Source organism: Rhodnius prolixus, unplaced genomic scaffold (assembly GCF_049639745.1).
Source record: "Rhodnius prolixus isolate KJV_2025 unplaced genomic scaffold, Rpr scaffold_5, whole genome shotgun sequence".
NCBI lineage: Eukaryota > Metazoa > Arthropoda > Insecta > Hemiptera > Reduviidae > Rhodnius > Rhodnius prolixus.
This window is the reverse complement of record NW_027411624.1, coordinates 29,431,571-29,453,838: the sequence shown is the minus strand read 5'-3', so window position 1 is coordinate 29,453,838 and position 22,268 is coordinate 29,431,571. Positions and strand designations below refer to the sequence as shown.

Sequence of the window (22,268 nt, the reverse complement as noted above, 5' to 3'; positions counted from 1 at the left end):
AAAATAATAATAAAAAGATATTTGCTTAATATTTTATTTATTAAGATATGGAAGTAAATTGTTGCTAAAGTATGGATATAAAATTGTACCTATTATTTACAATCTGCATTTATTAATTTTGGTTTTAAATTAATTGATTTGTTTCATACATTAACATTAATTACAGCATTATTTTTATGTACATTATGTACAAATTTAATCATTTCATAAATTTTCAAGCACACTGCTAATTAATTTTTCGTTCCAATAAGGAATCAAATTATCACCCATTCGTTTAAAGTCTTTTTCTTGTATTTTTTCTTACGTAATAACTTATACAGCGTAATACTTTTTATCATTCTTTCTCTTTTTCTAAGATTCAAATGTCTTAGGCTCAACGATTTTTTTCATAATCCATTGGTGTTATTTTTTAAATTAATTTTATTTAAAAAATTATTATTTCATTAAAAGAAGAAACAAATAAAATCAATAAATGTCTGCTAAAAGTTTAAAAATCCAACAAAATACTAATGTACTTATTAAATCAATATTTGTAATAAATAAATATTTCATGCTAAATTAAAAGTTAAAGTTAATAAAGAATGATAAGTGAACTTACAGATTTTTGACTAAAAATAAAATAGAAAAACTGAGTGAAATATAAAAACTGAAAGGGAAAAGGGAATGTCTACCAGTATCACTGAGATGGCATCATAGGATGCGGTTGGCCCATCTGAACTGGATACTGGTTTGGAATTGGTGAATGCATCATTGATGCAGGAGATTGCATAGGACCTTGTCCCATCATCACGCCAACGGGCGATGAAGATACAACCTAAAAAACGTTCAATTGCCAAATTAATAAAAATTGTTTAAAAAAAAAATTACGTAAGAATAAGTCAGGTTAATAAAAGAAGAAATCAACCAACCTGTGGAGGTTCTGATGGTAAAATCAGATTGCCCAACAATTCTCGTACTGCTGGATACAGTGAACATTCAGTATGCATGCTCCCAGTACAATCTAAAAATCTTTTTAACAACATTGAGGCAGTTGTTATGGCTGATGCTGGACCTGAATCTCTCTTTTCAGCCAACTGAGTAACGTTTGATGTAGTATCATAGATTAATGGTAATACTAATGACGTGCTGTCGGTTGGGTATTGTCCCATTCCTCCAGCGCCAGCTGGTCCCATTACACGAGTAAACTGCAACTGCAAAACGAGCAACATGTAAACAATTTCGTTACAATATAAAAGTAAAAAATAAAGTAATTGCCTATATTTTCAGGCGGGTTTTACGTCCAACAACCTTTAAGTGTCGTGGACGGAGGCGACAAGCGTTTGCTCGAATGTTTTACTTTACTGTAAATTTCTTTTATTAACCATTAAATAAAATCCAAGGCCTAAGACCGGGAATCGAACCCAATACCACAATACATATTAGCTTTACAGGTCTTGCCTCTAATCGCTCGGCTATCGTGACGCCTTCGTTACAAAATATTTATAAACGAAAATATGATTTTCTAAACCATTTTTAAAGATTTGTAAACACTCCTTTGATGTTATGGGACAGCAGGAGGATAATAGTGATTTTTAACAGAAAAATCGTTGCCCGCTTCGTTTGAAAGAATAACTAAAATTCCAATACTCTCTTTTATAGCGACAGAAAGATATATCAACTTTACTTCAACTTAATAAACAGATTTTACAAATATCTTCAATACAAAATGCAAAAATTGCTTATTTTCAAACGACTCCAAAGATATTCTTTACAAACAATCAACATTATACCAGCTTTTAGAATGTTAAGGGAATTGCAGATACTGACAACATACTGCTTTCCATTGCATACTGTTTGCCATATTCTTATTCTTAGAATTAAATGACAAATAATGATTTTTACAAAAACTTTTAAGATTAACAAAAAAAAAACAACTTGAAATCAGATAATTTCAAGGTATATGAAGCTAATCCGAATATTGAATACTATCCACAAATAAGGCCAAGAAAACTTGAATGGCTTTGAAGTATTTAAGGATTAATTCGAGAGTATCCAATGTTAATCTTGAAAGTCAAAGAGTGAATTATAAAAGACAATATTCTACTCCTTGAACTAAGAAGGCGATTGTTTGATTAATATGGCCTTGAATTGTTTATCGAAATGTTCTAATGACATATTCTAATAATAAACCCCCTAAACCGTACGAAGATTATATCAAAATAAAGCAGACTACAAAATACATTTTTATTAACTAATAACAATCTAAATGCCTGATAGATCTGAAAGATCATTACCGTTCATTTTGAGTTGATGGGTGTATAAGTATTGGGAAAAAGAAAAGGTCAAAAGGGGACAATCTGAGTGAGTAGCACAATCAAAGGAGGGAGAGCACCAAAAACTTGCGTTGTCTTCAACGATCTGAAGCAATTCCAGAAAAAAAAAAACCTTCCAGAACTTCTACTAGCAATAAAAACATTCATTGGACAAGCATTCATTGCGGTAGTGATTATTTTGAAAGAGATGGAGTTCAGTAGTCTGTAATTTTTTGTTTTTAATAAAGTTCACTAATTTTTGAACAGAATTTTGTTATCTATGACAATTAACAATCAAGAAATCTATTGAACAATAATGAAAATTACTTACAAAGAACAGTATTTTTTGTCTACAAACAAGTACTGCAGCCATTCCAGTAGGTACTATTGGTGTTGCTGAAGGAGGAATACGTAAACACCATTGGACCGACCATTTCATCTGCTGCTGCTGAATAAGACTAGGTATCTAACAAAAATAAAACAAAATTATCACTAAAGTTAAATAACAAAAAATAAGGCAAATGACCAAGAAACTGTTGTTGCTTACAGGTTCCAAACACATACTAGATAATTTTAAGAAATGTTTATTTTCTAGTACTATTATTATTTGTTCTTTTTGTTTCTTCAACGCTTTTCTCACAATATCGAATGATGTAACGGTGTTGGAACACCTTTAATTGTGAAATGCTACAATAAATGAAATGTAAAAATGCCAACGTTTCGAAATATTTTATATCTTTTTCAAGGCCTAACAGTCAACATTTTGAAATTTCAATGAAAAAACTTGAAAAATATGAAAAGATAGTTTTTGTAACCTTGATTTGTGTAGAGTGATATAATTAACTCGGTAATCGTATCACTTTTATTTGATATATTTTTGGACATAATAATTTTTGTAATATTCGCCTTAAAAACGTACGATGAGTTATGTGATTAATAATCACCCCGTTGCAGTTGAAAAGAAGCTTGCTATGACGGATAAAGTTTCAATACAGTTTTTTAAATAAAATAAATGTCACATAAAAAAAAAAAGTAGTTTAAAGTATAATAAAGTAATTATCAAAATATTTTGTAGTTTTTTTTTAAAGGATGTATTAATTTAAATAACTGATAGAATTAAACAGCAAAAGTATAATTAAATTTTATAGCATTTAAATTCAAAGCAACATACCAATTCAAGCTTCATAATTTGTATGAAATCTTTCAGGACATTTTGAGGTACATTCAACATACGTCCGAAACCGTTAATAGCGTTTGGCTTGTATGGAGGAGCTGCAGCTTTCGTTTCGAAAAAGTTTTCTAAAATCTGAAAAAAAAAAAAACAAAAAATATACAGGTTTTGTTCACTTATAATATGGAATGTTTTATTATTATTATTTATTTATTTTATTTTTATTTTTTAAAAAACATTGTCATGTTATACCTGGATCTCTTCCAATGTCCAAAGATCTTTGTGATCCGGCAATGCAGATATTTTTATGTGTAGGGATTCCAAATGTTGAGGGTTCAAGCCAACTCTACATTGCAGTGTGTCTACTTTGAAGTGAACGACTCCAGGTTCGGTTGTTGTCATGTTTGTTAGCTAAACAAACAAAAACAAAAGTATAGAACATTCACTTGACATCCTCTTTTACAAGGTTATATGTATAAAACCAAGGTTGTGTATAAAACCAAGGTTATATGTATAAAACCAAGGTTATATGGTTATTTGCCAAGGTTATAAAACCAAGGTTATATGTATAAAACCAAGGTTATATGGTTATTTGCCAAGGTTATAAAACCAAGGTTATATGTATAACCTATATGTATAAAACTTGGACAACTTCAGAGATATTTTGGCTTTTCTGCTAATATCTCTCCTAACATCTAAACAGGACGTCAACAGATGTGCCCAAATATCTTGGTTCAATATTAAGGCAAACTGAAGGTTAACTTCACTCACACTAGTAAATAAACTGACTCTGGAGTTGCCAGTCAAAATGGGAACATTTGATAAACTAACATTGCTCGCTAATAATAATTTTATGAAGTAATCAGTACAACTTTAAATACTAACGCAATCTTCATTTTGTATAAATCTTTGGAGTTGCCTTCTCATATACACACAACCGAGGAACCTTTCCAAAGGAGCTAACTGTGGCCCAGGAAGTCCAAGAGGATGATGCGAAGGCGTGCACAATATATCTAGGGCTTCATGTGAGATCAAGGTGGGGACAGCCCCCGCCCATGAACGTTGAGGTAGTACTCGTTGGCCACCTAATCCTCCACATCCACCACCTAAAATATGGAAATGGAAAACAATTAGAACTAAATTAAAGAAATTTTGTATTTAATTTGTTATATTTTTTCTTCTAGCAAAAAAAAAAGGGTACAAACCTGTCTTCGGGTCGGTAGGGCTGTGTAGAGCAGGATGAGGTGATTGCCCTGGTCTTGGTGATGGTCGTGGAACTCCAGGAGATCCTGGCCAATTAGAAGCAACAGGCGATGCCATACTCTGCCCTGAAGGAAATGGACTACCATCTGTGTGTCCTACTTGTAATAGTAAATACATAACATTAAAAAATTATACCAATTAATTTTTGAACTTGTATAAACAAACTAAAATGCCAGGGTATAAAGATTTATAGATATTTTTGTTTCACTTAATCTTAAAATTGTAAGCATAGCATTGAATAAGTATTGCAATCGTGTTGAGTTTACAGAAAAAATTGTTCCATGTTTTCAAGACTTTTAAGTTCGAAAAGGTATTTTTGGAATTGGTGATTAGTAAGCACACTTTATATGAATTCATATAAAGTGTAATTACAAATACTCAACAATAAAAAGACAAAAGACTAAAGCGTTATGTTAGGTTAGGAACATTTTGCATTTGCCTAAAACTTAGCAAATAAAATTCTTCATCCAGAAATAATTTTCCAGTCAGATTTTTATTTTCTATTTTCTCGATTAAAATTTCCTTTCCTTTATCATCTAAATAAATATGAGAATTAAAAATCTGCTGAATTTTTGGGTTTGTATAAAATGATCATAGGAGCGAAGTATTTAACCATTTTCTTCGTTCTTGGTTTGGTGCAGACTATTCAGAAGATTTGGCGCTTTGGTTAGCTTATTATTTATTTATTTTTTAAAATTATTTTTTGGTGAAAATTGATTACTCTAAGTGAGATAATTCGCAATTACGTGACGACCTTCTGCAAATTAGGGCTCAAATTTCTTTATAAGACTAAAACGGACAGATTATCATGATACTAGGCAGGAAATTCAGAAAAATATTTATATAATGAAGTCCAATTTTAATGATAAATCAATTCTATTCTAATTGTAAGTTCCCGTTTACTTGGATTTTTTTTTTGCCACTATTATTTGCTCATCAAAAATTTCATTTAAAAAAATCAAACATTGTCTATTATATATTCTCAGCGAAAGTAAATAAAATAAAGAAGGCAATAAAATGAAAATTAGAGGAGACTAATCAAAATCATATGAGCTTCTACTAAAAATCATATGACACAATAATGTAAGTAACAAGTAAACAGTAAACAAGTAATCTTGTACCAAGGTTCAAGGCAAAATGCCTGAGAGATGAAAATGAAATAAATAAATAAAGAAAATAAACTGTGAGATTGTATATTTTAATGAAGAGGAGCTAAAAATGAAGTGTGTTAAATTCAATCCTAAAATACACAAACCAAGGTTAACTCTTTTTCCTTTTGAAACTTTTAAGGCAAGTTCTAAAGATTTACTTGACAATATTTTCATTAAATTTACAAAAAAAAGAACTGTTTATAAAACTATATTTTTTTAATAAATGTTATAAAACGTTTGTTTATTATGGACAACTAGTTTTTATTTACTACCAGAGGTACACACTCAGTGGTTGCAGATATTGAAGTCTTTCAAGAAATAATGACGAGTTTATTACTTTTAAATGGGTTTCTCTCTGCGTCTGTTGGACAACTCTCTCATTCTTTTTCCCTCTTTGTATATTTACGTATTATAAGTGGATATTAATTTAGTAATAAAAATTGTGAACGATAGATACAGATATTAACATTTGAAAATTCAATTTTTATTTCAGGACAAATTGTGTTATGCTCAAAAAGAATGTATTAAAGGAATCACGGAATTCAAAGAATTAATCTTTTTCATATCGTATTTCTCTTTAATGTGTTGGATTTTACCAGAAACAATAGAAACACTAATTTATTATTCATTCAGTAAATCGCAAGATATTTCTGGACGAATACGTTCAGCCGCTATAGTCGGACTGATCATGATTACTATTGTTTACTTCACAACTATATCGGCATGTACATCATGGTTGTACTGTTGGCTAGATAGAAAATTTAAATTTACTTTAGAAAATCATATTCACACCCCACTGTTCTTTCTTAAGCCAGATCGTGCTACAACATGTGCCGAAAGAATTTGTGCATTCTTAAAGAATTTTAAATAGTTATCAACTGTAAATATACGTTCTTACAGTTTATAATTTTTTTTTCTGTTGTCTTATTTTAATTGAATTTTTAATATTATTTAATTATTATATATAATACAATCCTTAATAAATCGGACGTGAACACTCACGACTTAATGCAATTAGCTCGCTTAAGTAAAACACACTGTGATAAATGTTACAAGTTAGTTTAGTCACATGTCCCCATAACCTCCTTCTAAGACCAATTTTTCCAAAAACAAGTGTCCAACCGAAATAATAATGAAGTACATCAAGATGCAAGGTTAATTACAACGGCAAAATACACTAATAGCACGTTAGAGAAAAATTTAACTTCATCCTTTGTGAGAATCGCGCTTAAAATAGTCTCCTACAACAAAAATAAACAACGATAGGCCTACATTATGAAGCGTAAACACAAAATTTGATAAAAATAATTGAAAATAGCCACATAAAAAAATAATGTATATCAAGGCAGTGAAACATTTGAGTCGATCAGCAGATTTTCTACAGAAGTTTTAATTTTGGTTACTTATTTTACCAAACCTAAGTATGTACGTAGGGATGTTCTAACTCTATGTATAATACTGAAATTGGCATTTAAAGAGGAATCTAACGCCACACTTTGCCAAGAATACTTTCGTTTGTTATAAGTGAAATAAAAATATATATATTTTTTAATTTTAGACGCGACAACGTTTGAGGTCATTGGCGCCTGGAGCCTTATTTTAGAGCTCTACTAGCCTCTGGACAGGGTATTTTTCTTGTATACCACACTATCACCGGACAGCGAGCTATAAGCTCCTAGGAAGAAAAAAATCCAAGGATCGGCAGCTGGATTTGAACCAGGGAACTCCGCTATGGAATCTAAAGAGCAAACCATTGGACCAGTTTCTTTTTTTAAAAAAAAGAAGTTTATTATTACTAGTTTGCTTGGAGGAACCATTCTATCAAATCTCAATCTACGATTTTCTCATTTTAAGTTATGCTGATTAAAAAAACAACACAGTGAGACTACCACATAACATACACTCATACATTCAACCAATTTGTAGCAACCAATTTTCGAATTCAAGGGGGCCTAAATATGTGATGGATTGATCCGACAGTATAACCTAAAAATAACCTGCACAGTATAATGACAGTATAACCTGCACGAATGTAGGTTTTCCTAAAGTTAAAGAGAAAATAATTATAAATTACCTGCATGCATTAGTGATCCTGCAGGCGAGTGTCCTAAAGGAACTGCAGGTCCTGGAGAAGATATAGGCATTGGAGAAGTGTGCAATGGATTTGATGGACTATTAGCAAGAAATCCTGATCCTGGCGATGGATGTGGTAACATAGATGGTGAGGGATTAATGTTAGGTGGTAAAGATGGTGGTGAAGCCAAGTTGAAAGAAGATGTAGTCGCTGGGCTGGATCCAAAACTCTGGTGTTGGGGTGCCTGTAGACAAACGTTTCACGTGCAACATCATTCATAATATCGTAACTTACATTCGTGTGTACAAAAAAAAAAAAGAAGGAAGTCTTTAATCCTCAACAGAATTAAATGTTGTTTATTCTTTCTGCTAGTTTTTGGATTGGCTTAGAAAAGATCGATTTATACTCCTAGCTGCAGAAAAGGGACCAAGCTTTTATAATTAGATTAATGTACTAAGTTGCAGGAGCCATTTTCAAGAAAATTCCTTAACTATTTTTTATGGTAAAATCTCAAAAACGAAAACTGCTCGACAAATACTTCTAGTCCAGGAATAAGTGAAATTCAAAATGGGAAACAAGAAATAGTACTTTTTTTAGAGCGGAGATCTAAAAGGCTTTTTATTGACCCATGCAAAACAACTGAAATCAGTCTTATCAACAGAAAAAAAACGATCATAATTAGGTACTTACCTGAGATATATTAGCTGTATGTGGTGAAGCTGGAGTATGAGGATTACTTGGTGGAGTCAGCGGAGTATGAAATCTTAAGCCTTCTCTCGCGGGAGACTGAGGACCTCTATGTACACCACCCAAGAATCCACCAGTTACTTCCCCAGACTCTAGCGCCACAGGAGATGGAGGATTATCATCCTCGGATTGCGATCTCCGACGAAATACAACTGATTCATCTACATATTTGCTCAGAAAAGCCTATAAAATATTTTTTTTTTTAATTATTTTGTTTGTTAGTTTTTAATTTGGTTTATTTGGGGGGGGTCTTCATTTGGTGTAAAAATTATTACCTTCAGCCCTGGTGTTGGCGTAAATTCATTAACAACTGTCGTCCTATCGAATCGGCTATAAGCTGCATCTCTTACAGCAACTAGACCGCCTGCCCGCAACCTTATTTCCAAACAGTACTGACCAAGGTAGGCTACTCTGATGACAGATACTGATTCCGCCATAACGGTAAAAGTTTGTACTGGTACTTGCGGCCGCTAAATCATATCATTACATTAACTCTATAAGTAGCCTTGATTTAAAAGTATATAATTCAATGGTAATCGCTTACATTGTTTTGAACCCCAAGTTGAGGAGCAGATGGTAGCTTGCTAATTGAAACAAGAGGAGAGTATGTATCATTTAGTAGATGAATTAATTGCACTAGATTTCTCTGCCTGTTCAATTCACCTTCTAATTGCTCCCTCATAATACTGTGTGCACCTATGCAGTTACCTCCGCCGCCTGATTCGAACAAAAAAAAAAAAAGGAATCAAAAATCTGAACATGAATTCTAAGAACTTTGGTCCAATCTTACGTTTCAGACCATACTATCATTCAAGATCTTCACCACCTTTTAATCAATGATCAAATAAAAACCCGTAACAACAACAAGTTTCACGGCCTACTAGCATTCCTCTAGAACATCTCCTCTCCTATCTCTCACAGCTTGAAGCGGAAGTAGACTAGAGATCTCTTGAGTTAACGTAAAATCAAAGAGTTTCATCTCTTAGTGATTTCTCTAAAAACACTAACCAAGTGAAGATACACCAACTTACTTCATCACATTACTTGTTTCAGCTTTCTTGTTGACGTAATCATTGCTAATAAAGGAGAGGAGAAAATTTATGTAAAACCAGATGATAGATGTCAGATACAGACGAGTGTAGAATAACAGAATAGAGTGTGGTGCCACAACACCGACTACTTTTGAGTGTAAAGAGTTCAAACGTGGTGATCTTTAAAAATTCCGATAAACAATGAATTTCATTTAAACAAAAATTTATTCTAATGTAAAATGGATACATTACATGAACATTCGAGTAAAATTTGGGAGTAACTACCACCAAAAACAGCTTTCTATCGCTTAAACTTCAAAAGATGAAGTTCTTAACAGTGCAGTTTTTTTTAAAAAGACGATTAAGCGAAACAATATGGAAGTCTTTGGGTATTTCATGCAATTACAACGATTTTTATTCTTAAATAACAAACGAAATAGCTTATTTAAAGCCCCTACTGATAAGGCTTCTTCATGTCTTGAACTAGCTATCCAGTCACATTCAAGTCACAAGTGCCATTTCAGTGGACTTTAAGAAACAAGACTTGTTGAAAATGTAGAAAAAATCTTGAAAAAAAGACATAATAAATCATTGCACGAAAATGTTAGCGAGTTATTTCCATTTTTTCGCTGAGACACAATTTTCAAGTGACTGTAAACAACACAAATCGCGCTCAAATAACAAAACGTTCTCAAGAAGGTTATGATCAAAAATGTCTAAACTTTCAAGTGGAAACGTCAGATAGCACCCGACAACAATCAGTGTTGCCAAGGCTCAAAATATAAGTAGTGCCTCTCGTATACCAGATTAAATTGAATCAACTCAAGTCTAAAATATCATTAAATATTAAAGAATAAATTTACCAAAAACAAGAGTAAAGGCTTTTGCTGTAGGATCCCATTGAACAGTAACTGTAGCAGCTCTATCAGGACCATAACCTAATATCAATTTACTATAACTGTACGACTTGACTGTGACCATTGAAGAAATATTATATTTAGCTGAAAAAAAAAGTTTATCATTAATAATAATTATGTAATGTTTATTTACTCTTTAGAATAAAGTTTAGAAACTTACGAATCCTAAAATATTCAGCTAGATCCTCAACTAGAGTATAAAGATGTACAATTTGTGCCCAATCATTCAATAAGGCATCCACTGTTTTTTGTACTGTTTCAGCAGGTAACATTTCATATTGAAAGTACACAGGTCGTCTCATACCTATAAAATTAGAAGATAATTATTATAATTCTAATTGTGCGCTAATATTTTTAAGATTACTTGGAAGAATTTTATTGTAGAAATACACTTAAATTAGTTATTTAGAGAGCTTAATCTTAAAAATACTCAGAAAGTGAGGGAGAGGCAGAGAGTAATTGTAATTTTCTTAGATAAATTAACCAATCTGGTCACTCCGTAGGTTTAGCAGAAAAAAAATAAGTAAGTAGTAAAAAGATTATTAAAATATATAAATAAAAACAAAATATTAAAATTTACCTTGTTCTTTCGGATGTTGGGTAGCTAACGGGCTTCCGTACATTACGAATTCAACAACCCAAGCGCTGGTTCCTTTATTGCAATGTGCTCTAACTGATACAGAAAGTAACAATTTAGTTAGCCGTGCATAAGCTCCAGTAGAAACAGCCGTTCCTGGTGGTGCTGGCATTTGAACAATTCTTAACACCAGTGCTGTAGCATTGGCTTCTACTTGTAATCCTTGGTGGGCAATTTCACGTCGTGTGAGCTGTATATTAATGAACATATTTAAATGGTAAATTTCTGTTATCAACAATTTTTATGTATTGGAATTAATACTAAGTTTTAAATACCTCTTGGGCAAGTGTAACAAATGGTATTCTCTCATCGCAAAGAGCAACAACGTGAGCCAATTCTGGTATAAAGTATGCAGGATTCTTAGCTTTTTTAGGCGGTGATTCAGGTTTCCAAGCCAGTTTTCTCTTACCGTCTGTTCTATCTTGATCTGAAACCAACAAAATTGAATTATCATTCAATTCGAATCTCATTTTTTTCCATAATTAATCCCATTTAAAAACTAAGTACTTTTAAATTGACCATTTTGCAAAAAAAAAAAAAACGTAAATAAGGTAATTAAGTCCGTTTAAAAGTCAAAAAAACTTTTACCTCAAACACAAATAAACTTTTTCGTTCCTATAAACCTACATTTTATAAACAGCTTTAATGAAAAACACAACAAAATTTGATAACTATCTGATACAAAGCGCAGACTTAAAGAAAATTAACCACATGACTATATATTTGTAATTTCATTATCTGTTTAAAACTGGAAATATGTCTGTACCAATTACTCTTAGGTGTGAATTTTTTTGTAAAATGCATACAAAATAAGAAACTGGCCTTGTAGCAAACTCCTTGTTAAGTCTACGATAAATTAAACCTACTTACCATCAATTGGAGTGAATGGGCCATGTGTGGTGACAAAAGTATCAAATTCAATAAGAGTAAGTATTTTCAGGTACATTTTTGGTATTTCAGTCTCAATAGTATCGTCATGAGGATCATCTTCTATAGACGACTGCTTTACAACAGCAAGATAAAAGACTAAGTCCATTTCTAACGGGCAGCCATCTTTTTCTTTAAGTTCAACAATCTAAAAAAAAATATATATATATATAAACTAAAAAGGATTCTTTTGAAGAAACTTAAACATAAGTTGTGAATGTTGAGCTCCTTTTTTTGTTTTAATAAATAATTATCAAATAAAGCAAACAAGTAAGCACGATTCTGTTGCAAGTTATGACCGGATTGAAAAATATGTTTTAATTTTAAACTAACAATTACTCACCAAAATAATATTACGATGGCGATGCAATCTAATGAACATTCTGTGACGTCCAATTTTAGACATGGGATGATCTGGATGAAGTAGAAGTGGTAATCTTTCATGTGGAGTAGCAGGTAAATGTTGCAATGTCTTTTCGCACCGTCTCTGAGTAATCCAAAACCTTAAAACAAAAACTGGGAGTAAACTAACCTTACACTTATTTAACTAACTGGAATTCGAAAAGTTCAAATTTAAATATTTTCTTCAAATTTAGAATAATTATAAATAAATTTTATTGGCTTAATATTCGTCCCATCTTTCAAATATTCAACTCAGTGTCATAGAAAGCCTTTAAGAAACTAGACTTTGGGATAGAAAAAGAATAAATTTAAAGGGTAAACATAATGAAATTCGCGGATGACATTGTTCTCACAGAAAAATAGCAAACAAGAACTTCACAATATAATGGAAGAGATGGTAAATCAAATAGGCCAAAATAGGCCAGACGTATATAACCAAAAAACAAAAGTGTTGTACTTAAACTATGATCAAAGAGAAGAAGAATTAGGATGAAACACTTACAAAAATATAAAAAGCCTTTCAGGACTAGGGTAAAAATGAAGCAAAAACGGTTAACTATTAACAATGTGTGTGCACTGCAAGTAATTATGGATGTGACATGTGTAATTACACGTACGATAAGGAAAATGTAGATAATAACAAGAACAATGGTAAGATTGATGGCTCATAAACGACGTGGTCGATATAGTTGCGAAAAGGAAATGGAACAGGGCAATCCATTTTGGAAGAATTACGCTTATAAAATGAAAACTAAGAAATATACATTCCATCACAAATGATGGAGAGAAAAATTTAGGAATATAAATGGAGGTCCAACCTCGCTTCATCACACTCATGATAGGATTTTTTGGACCCAGATGATCTCAAAGATATTTGGCTCCATAAACATAAATAGCACACCCAATATTTTTTTTTAACCTTAATTTTTGCATAAAAAATATTTAAAAAAAAAATCTAATAATCTGAACTCCTATCTTTTTAAGGATGTAACGGTAAAATGCCGAACTGTCAAATGATTGCTTCATAAAACAGAAGAAAATATGAAATAAATAAATAAACATTTATAACAAACAATGGCTAATTGCCTGACTTACATAATAATAATAAAAGCATATTTTTTTTTTAAGGAAATGATGCACCCACATTTCCAGGAACCTACTTATGTAAATAAAATCCCAGAAAAAAGTTGTATTAGACGTGCATATATTTAAGAGCACACAGACTTTTAGGAAACAGAAAATCGTTCTTGACGAGATTGCAACAACCACTACTAAGTGAGAAAAGAAATATTCAGAAATAGACAAAATCTCAGTCAGGACCTAAAATGCTTATACTTCCATACATTCAATTTGAACATTTTGCAATTACTATACTCGGCTTTGAATATAGTAACTTAACACTCTTTTACACCTCACTCTCTCACATATATATAATTATAACTAAATAATTACCTAAGCTCAGAAATAAGATTTGGAAGCCTCGAATGGTCAGAGTTTAGGGCAGCCTCTAATTCACCAATAGATGGAGGATCATATTTCGGAATATGAGCCTGTAACATGCCAGTGTGAGTTGCAACCGTAACCAAAAGCTGTTCAGCTCTGAGACAAGGTTGAACGACAGGAACTGATAAAACAGCTGGTGATCCACCGACAACACCTTGACAAGAAAATATTAAAATGTTAGAAGTAACAAAAAAACACCGAATAAAAACTGTTTAAAAAAACAAAATCTTACAGTCCACATTATTTAATATGGCTTGTAATTCCAATTTAAGATCATGAAGTCTTGCTCTAGTCCGCATATATATTGTATGGACCAGAAGTCTTTCCATTGATAATAATTCAGATCTGACAGCTCTATCAGCCACTTGACATTCTTTATTTCCCAGCGCTGGTACATGAGTAACAGCCAAAGGTCTGGCCGGATCATGACTATCAACCTGAACGGTGAGTCGATAGCCAACTTCTGATTTAGGATCTTTACTAGTTAATTCCCTATAGAAATAAAGAAAGTATGGACATAATGAACAAAAAGATTGAGAGCTAATGTATTCAAACATTTGAATCTATTGACATACTGACCTCCAATAAGATATAGCGAGACATTTGCCTGGAGTATATTCGTCAACATGAATATGCCCGTCGAGTCTGTCTTTGCAAAGTCTTAATGTTTGTGAGTAGAGTACCTATTGGAAGAAAAAGAAAATGTTGTTTTACAGATCGATAAGTTGAAAGTAAGAATTATTTAAAATAGTTACTGCTCATATATGATACTTGTATGTTTACCTCCAATTGTAGAGATTGACAAAAAAAGTGTAAAAATGAGTACACTTCAGCCAAAGGATTAGGATGATCCACCAATCGAGCCTGAAGAACTTGATGGATATAATTTACTTGAAGTGAATGGACGAGTGACTTTCCATCTATCATTTGGAATAAGTCATTAAAATATTACTGCTTTAGTGATTTTACAAAACAAAAATAAATAACTACACAAATTACCTCCAGTTTCTTTGTCTTCTACCAAAATTTCAATATCCAAAAGCCTCCAAGGTATATTTGGTCCATCACCCATTACAGTCAAACTAACCTCAAACTCATGCTCAACATGAAATTTAACTCTTCCACATTCAATCTAAGAAAATAATATAATTAAGGCCGTAGAAAAAGCAGGTTTATCAGTCAATGATTGCACAACGAAGAATATGGTCTCTACAAAATGTAGTCTGTGCAAAGAAATCATTAATCTAGACTGATATGTATTCGATAGAGTGACCAAACTGAAATGCCTAGGAGCTGACATTTTCGAAAGAAGTGATGAAAAAAGGTAAAGAATAATATCCGGCAATAAGTGTTGTCCTCACTAATTAACTCATGTATATGACCAATGAAGATGGCCACTTAAAGTCTGAATTGAGAACTTGGTTTATGAGGTCAAGGTACTTCACGAATTCTAGGGTGAGGGAATTAGTATTATTATTCTGAATTAGTATTTTAGATCTTTTAACTTTAATTAGAAAAAAAGAACCACATAATTTGTGTTATAAGTAAATAATAATTAAAATTTTAATCAATTAAAAGAAACCAGGTGACATTTGTTTAGGCTAAAAAACTTGATAAAATCAAGGTTTGGAAAACAATAACATACCTTCAAATTCCTCATCTGAGGCATGAGATTTCCTGTAACAAGTCTGTGCTGAATAACTTGATTCAATCTTTGCAAAGTAGCTTTTTTTTCTGATAAAGTGATTGGATCTGGTGGTATAATTCTATCCTAAAATAAAGCATTTCATTAGATTATTGATAACAAACAGAAACTTTTGAAGTACTAAAAATAATACCAACTCTAATGCATGAAGGTAGTCTTGAGTAGGTTCCAGTAGTTAGCACTTCTACTGCAGCTGGGATGTGAAAATTGGGTAATCTAGCATGAACAAGAGTCTCTCTTGACATCCGTGCAAGCATGTCGGCAGTTTCTACGAACAGCATTGATTGCTTATCTAGGAATGCCATGATTCGCTGTAGGAAAAAAAATCAATTAAAATTTCATATTTATACCTACAAGCAGGAGCAATCAATTTTTGAAAATATTCCATTATCTCTTCCCACTAACGAAGTAAATACATTTTCTAAAGTTTAGGAAAGATGGTCGATTTCTTAACGTTATGATTTCAGTCGTATTCACTAAACTCAATCTTATCTTCAAAATTCGATAATGCCGTACTACTGAAGTTGCCTGTTGTGTATCCTAATGGAATTTCAAGATGCTCCTTATTTCTGGTTGGTTTTACTAGTATGGTGAAGACATTCTTCAAAAATTGCTTCTTATTTAACTATTGTATCAAACGTAAGAAATACTTACTGCTGACTTATCAACCTTTGAAGCACTATTTGCCCATTTCACCAAAGCAAGTAATCGTACAAACAGCTGCCTAGTTCTAGTGGAAAAGTTGTAAATTTCAATTTTCCTTTCCATATCTGTTTTCCTTGGTAGCCTAAGTAAAAACATTAGCATGAAATAAAATGGCTAGTGAACCTACAGTCCTTAAAAGAAAGTTTTATCAGCAATAGCCAAAAAAGTCTTCAAAAAAGACATTCTCTAAGCTTCTCCCCATAAAATGAAATATTAAACCACTGTTGAATTTTAATTAAAGAATAAATAACTTTTTAATACTTACAATTCAGCTAAGACAGTTAGCTCATGATATGTTCTCTGCACTATAAAATCTATTAAAATTGCTAAAGATATGGATCCACCTCTTGATCCTTCCTGACCAACATTATTGTTGATAGGAGTTTGATGTCCTTCTAACGGTACCGGAGCCATGTCGTTTAACAAATTCAATTGCAGGAATAATGAAAAACAAGGTGATCGTGAGATTGAAAATGTTTACAATTGACGAAATTGAGTGTCTAATTAAAAAAAAACTAATCCATAATTATTTTAACAAGATCTGTTTACTCGAAGTTTTAACGCGAACACTGAACAACAAAACATTTTAGTTGAAGTTGTAAGTTGCAGTTAACACGAAGCTGCAATACAAACAAACCGATTGTAGGTATAGGGTAGAGAAATTAAATTAAAACCTGCAACTTTATAACCTATTGCTAAGACACCATTCCAACAAAAATCATATGCACGTCAAAGAACGCTTGTGTTGTATTTAAATTTGCTAAACACCTACTTGTAAAATGGTATTTTTTTTTCACCCTAAAATAGTTAAATAATTAAATCATTAAATTATACAGAATTATTGAGCATCAATAAGTGAGGACATTGGGTATTCAAGCAATAAAAAACTATTTAAAAAGGTGAAGGAACTAAAGAAGAGTAAGGTACGTATTAAATCTACAAATAAGTTACTTAAAACAGGAAAAGTAAAGACAAAAAAAGGAAGTATAAGTAAAAAATACAAAGAAGAGACAAAAACAAAAATATTTTTATATTTTGTTCACATTTTGAACTTATATTTGATTATGTAGTAGTTCATATGTTTCTATTATAGAAAACTTCCAAATTAAAAATTAACTTTGTAAAACAAAAAAAAAGAAGTCCATTAAAGGTGTAATTTTTAATTACAAATTTTCTATGGTTTAAATATTTTAATTAATAAAATAAATGATCTTTCATATTGTGGGCGCGTATATTACATTGCATCTATCTATTACAAAACTTCTTTATATATATTTTATTATTGTTCTTTCTGTAAATTATTAACAGTTTAAGTAATTATTTATTACTGTTTGTAAAAATCTAATAATAGTAATTTTTGGGGGGATGATGAATACTAATTATTCGATTCTCCGTAAAAGTAAAGTTAATCTTTTGTTATCTTTCTCAGCTTGTATTTATTGAGGGGAGAGGGATTACAAATCACAATCCACCGTTGGGCCTTGTGTTGTGATTGGCGGGCAGGGCGGACAAACCGTCCGAAACTTCGTAGCTGTTTCCTAAATTGTAAGTATATTTAAGAAAAATTATTTTTCTACTTAACAATTATATTTTGTGTTCTTTTGGATTTGTGTAGTTACTATAGGTAAAAGAGCAGAATGTACATATTTGTTGATTCTAACCTTACGTATATTTTTTTGTTCGTATCACTGATTGTTGATTGCTGTTTAGCTCCTTTATTCGGTAGTATTTTTCTTTAAGTAAAGCCTAAATTATTCTTTATCGGAGCTGTTTTGTTCTTGAAACTGTTACAAACCAATAATATTTTTTTTATCCATTGCTGATTCCAGGTTTTTGTTGCAAGCTAGTGCTTAACAAAGGAATTTCTCTGTAATATTTTAATAGTAATTATAGTTTACATTGGGCCAGATTACATTCAAATTTTATCTGGTCTACGAATTTTTGTCATGGTGCAGGATTGAATTGATAACATTCGTGTGAATCATCATTATTTTAATGCTTAGTGAATGTGCACTGATAAAGAGTGTATTTTTTAAATTCAAATATATACTCAGGAGATTTTGTTTTTTTTTCTAATTGTTTCAGAGGTAGATTAGAACATGAATTCGCCAAGAGAACAAGATAGTGCTTACAGTTCACCTAAATCTCTTGAGTACAGCCTATCGCTGGACTCGTTTCAAAAACCCAATAGTTGCCTACGAACTCTTTGTTCAATTACTTGCACTACTTGTAACAATACATTCGTCAATCCAAAAGTTCTGCCCTGCCTTCATACCTTTTGTGCGGCATGTCTCGAGACTAATAATAAAATATGTCCAGAATGCAGTTCAGAAATTTGTATGCCGCCAAATGGTGTGTCAGGACTCATACCTGACTATGGGATCATTAATTTTATCAGTTCACTTCGTGGGAGTTTATTTTGTAATTCTTGTAAGAATGATAATGTTCCAGCTGTGGCAAAATGTATAAACTGTGAGAATTTCCTTTGCCAGAACTGCGTATTAGCGCACAATTATATGCATTGCTTCGAAGGGCATCGAGTGATAGAATTTCCCAAAGAATTTTTCCAAGAAGAAGGTATAACTGCCAAAGAGGAACCATTGGTTTGTCTTACGCATACAAATGAACTTATAAAACATATTTGCATGGCATGTAATGATCCTGTATGCCAAAAGTGTATTTGCGAAGAACATGCTGGCCATCGTACAGAACTATTAGATAATGTAAGTGAAGCTTCAATGGAATATATGAAGAGTTCTATGGATGAAATGAGAAGCAGAGTAAATGAATTGCATATGAGTTTTAAGTACAGCAATCATTCCTCTTGGTGGCTTAATTCTCAGTATAATGACATTTACAATAGGATTAATAATCTTTATGACCAATATTGTGCTCTTCTACTCAAACACAGGAATAATCAGATTGCTATTTTAGAATCATTGTATAGTAAAATGAAAGCGGCTTTGAACAGCAGTGCTTCTGCCACCCAGGAAACATTAGACAAGATGAACAAGTTAAATGATTTCTTCACTCGACTTATGAAATATGGAACGCCATCTCAGTGTCTAATGTTCAACAAATTATTAGAAAGTAAACAGCGTAAACTTTCAAGTTATAAACCGAAGCCTCTCCATTGTAATTTGAAATTTATATCAGATTCTCAAGATTTTGGTACATTATTATTTAACAGTTTCGGACATATTGTACATGACATGAATTCATATGATTGTGATTATAACGTTGATTCAAAAATTGGATCAATGGTATCATTTCCACGAAATTATATGGGTCAGTACTATCATTTGAAATATGATAAATGGTCTAATTCAGCTTTAGATGATCTAAAGTCAATTTCAGATTTGTGCCTTATAGAGGACGCAGCAACTGTTTTCCGCCCATTCAATTCAATTCGATCAACAATTTCTCGTACTGTAATCACATACAACTGGAAATTTGGTAGTTACGGCAATGCTCAGGGTCAATTTACTGAACCGAATGGCGTTTGCATTAATGCCGATGGTGACATCATAATTGCTGATACAAATAACAATCGTGTTCAAGTATTTGACAGAATGGGAAGATTTAAATTTGCATTCGGAGAAAATGCATCTTCTGGTGAATGCAGCACAACCAACACTCTACTTTTTCCAAATAGAGTTTCAGTCATGGAGATTACCGGGGATATTGTAGTCACGGAACGTGCACCAACTCACCAAGTGCAAGTCTATAATCAGTATGGAGGCTTCATAAGAAAGTTTGGGGCCAATATTCTTCAGCATCCAAGAGCTGTTGCTGTGGACAAAGAAGGACATATTATAGTTGTTGAGTGCAAGGTAATTATAGTTTATTCATCCTATTATATTTCCTAGAGATGTTTTGGCAAATATTGCCCAGCCGTTCCTTCAGAATTTCGAATTTTATAATTACTTCCTAATTAAGAAGTCCATGCCGTTGACTATATTGCTTATAGTCGACAGCAGATAGCAGTTCGATTACCTGTGAAGATGTCTCTTGCACATGTTATTACTTTTCGATCCTCTTAATAATACCACGTCAAGATACACTCCAGGTACATTATTTCTTTATTTTATTTATTTATATCATTATTTTTACTTTCAGGTTATGAGAGTAATCATTTTCGATATGAATGGGAACGTACTACACAAATTCACCTGTAGTGGCACGCTACATTTTCCAAACGGTGTAGCTGTCAACGATCGCCACGAGATTTTTATATCAGATAATCGCACCCATTGCGTGAACGTTTATGATTATAATGGTAATTTTTTAAGAAGAATTGGACGTGAAGGTTTGACAAATTACCCAATAGGAGTTATGCTTAACAAAGATGGATTGGTAATTGTGGCGGATAACCATAATAATTTCAATCTAACTGTTTTCACTCAAGATGGTCAATTAGTAACAGCTGTTGAAAGTAAAGTGAAACATGCACAATGTTATGATGCAGCCATGTCGCCGGAAGGGGCAGTTGTATTGACTTCAAAGGATTACAGGGTCTACGTTTATCTTACCTCTTTTTAGGAAAAAATTCATACTTTTATTAATATTGTTATTGACGGGACCGGTGGAACTTTCTTATTCCTAAAACTCTTCTCTGAAATAAGATTTCTTTTCTTGTTTTTAAGTAGTAGATAAGTCATATGGCTAAAAAAAAAAAACAAAAATTATTAAAAGTTCGGCCAAACAATTTGATCAGAAAAAATCTTCAATTTTTTAGTACAACAGCGAAATTCCTGTTTGGGACGCAAATAATATATTAATTTGTTATAATTACAGCATAAAATTAAACACCTTGGATATCTTGAAACTAGAAAACTTTTTGAACATGACTTAGATTTTTTTTTTTACTAACCACTTTTAAATTTCTCTAAAGATGGATGGGGCTAATAGTAAAAAATTTTTATATAGCTTATAAGTATTTTTCTTAAAAAAGTGAAGAGTTTTGCGAGAGATGTATTTTTTTAAAGAAAACCTTTTCCATTTTTTAAATATGAAAAAGAGGAAGACTGAAGATGCTAACCGACTGCGATTTTCTAGTTCGCTTTAAAAATGTTTTTAACTATTTTTTTCAAAATGTTCCTTTTTATTAAAAAGAGAAATTACGGAAAAATTTAAATCCATAACGCTTATTCTTTTACCATAACTTAATTACCTAAGTGCCATGGGATGTAACACTAGTCTTGAAAACAATAAAATTTCAATATTTGATAGTTTCTTTGAAAAAGCATTAATCAATGATTTATATTAGTTTTCTTTTGCTTATATGTGGTTAAAATTGTTAAGACAAGCTTTAAAGAAGCTATTTTAGGTTTTTAAATTTTGTTTAAGTATTTTTTTTTTTTATTTCTGTTTGATGTGAAGAGAAGAAAAACAGAAATATTTTGACCATGATCTATATCAAAATAAAACAAAACTTTAGGAATAATATATATTATATATACATTCATATATATTCCACATAAATTTAAATGTGATGTTTCATTGTTAAATTAATGATGTTGTTATTTAAATAACTTATTGTTAGAAGTTTGTTAGAGTTTTCGTTTCGTTTCAAATTATGTAAGCAATGTTACTTACACTTACATATTTATTTTTTTGTAAACTTTTTAAGATGTCTACTTTATTATGTTAAATAAAAAGGAATTATTTCCTTGTTAATAATCAATCTCTAATGGAAGTCTGAATTTAGTTTTTGTTTATTTTTGCAATTTAGAATTATTTTC

At 31.6% G+C, this 22,268-nt stretch overlaps 2 protein-coding genes and 1 long non-coding RNA gene across 4 annotated transcripts; 2 read left to right on the top strand and 1 right to left on the bottom strand.

Moving 5' to 3' along the window:
• Nucleotides 1-90: 90 nt before the first annotated feature.
• On the bottom strand, nucleotides 91-17,195 carry MED14 (mediator complex subunit 14). Of its 2 annotated transcripts, none has more exons than XM_074136935.1 (26): nucleotides 16,790-17,195; nucleotides 16,474-16,606; nucleotides 15,957-16,130; nucleotides 15,760-15,885; nucleotides 15,114-15,246; nucleotides 14,898-15,034; nucleotides 14,694-14,797; nucleotides 14,347-14,606; nucleotides 14,064-14,268; nucleotides 12,553-12,712; nucleotides 12,153-12,357; nucleotides 11,558-11,709; nucleotides 11,226-11,472; nucleotides 10,806-10,949; nucleotides 10,592-10,729; nucleotides 9,242-9,414; nucleotides 8,973-9,167; nucleotides 8,641-8,880; nucleotides 7,951-8,194; nucleotides 4,668-4,823; nucleotides 4,348-4,568; nucleotides 3,715-3,873; nucleotides 3,463-3,597; nucleotides 2,623-2,757; nucleotides 909-1,190; nucleotides 91-814 (listed from the first exon to the last, which is right to left on the bottom strand). In XM_074136935.1, exons 1-26 carry the CDS (start codon nucleotides 16,936-16,938, stop codon nucleotides 677-679), a joined length of 4,545 nt encoding a protein of 1,514 aa, XP_073993036.1. In that variant the 5' UTR covers nucleotides 16,939-17,195; the 3' UTR covers nucleotides 91-676. The 2 variants fall into 2 exon arrangements, with proteins under 2 accessions (XP_073993036.1, XP_073993037.1); XM_074136936.1 differs by having other exon boundaries at nucleotides 4,668-4,820.
• Nucleotides 5,160-6,783, top strand: LOC141458661 (uncharacterized). The gene is made up of 2 exons (XR_012461091.1): nucleotides 5,160-6,015; nucleotides 6,370-6,783. It is a non-coding gene; the product is annotated as an uncharacterized lncRNA (long non-coding RNA).
• A 72-nt stretch (nucleotides 17,196-17,267) lies between the features above and the next one.
• On the top strand, nucleotides 17,268-21,261 carry LOC141458660 (B-box type zinc finger protein ncl-1-like). The gene is made up of 4 exons (XM_074136938.1): nucleotides 17,268-17,447; nucleotides 17,954-18,069; nucleotides 18,610-20,357; nucleotides 20,644-21,261. Exons 3-4 carry the CDS (start codon nucleotides 18,624-18,626, stop codon nucleotides 21,064-21,066), a joined length of 2,157 nt encoding a protein of 718 aa, XP_073993039.1. The 5' UTR covers nucleotides 17,268-17,447; nucleotides 17,954-18,069; nucleotides 18,610-18,623; the 3' UTR covers nucleotides 21,067-21,261.
• Nucleotides 21,262-22,268: the final 1,007 nt, after the last annotated feature.

Bases quoted from the DNA above. Each gene is read 5' to 3' on its own strand.
- MED14 (XM_074136935.1), bottom strand. From the start codon at position 16,938: ATGGCTCCGGTACCGTTAGAAGGACATCAAACTCCTATCAACAATAAT. The intron at 9,415-10,591 runs GTAAATTTATTC...TGTTCGAATCAG, and splicing joins AGCCTTTACTCTTGTTTTTG to GCGGCGGAGGTAACTGCATA. The intron at 1,191-2,622 runs GTAAGTAATTTT...CTCGTTTTGCAG, and splicing joins GACAAAAAATACTGTTCTTT to TTGCAGTTTACTCGTGTAAT.
- LOC141458660 (XM_074136938.1), top strand. From the start codon at position 18,624: ATGAATTCGCCAAGAGAACAAGATAGTGCTTACAGTTCACCTAAATCT. The intron at 20,358-20,643 runs GTAATTATAGTT...TTTTACTTTCAG, and splicing joins TTATAGTTGTTGAGTGCAAG to GTTATGAGAGTAATCATTTT.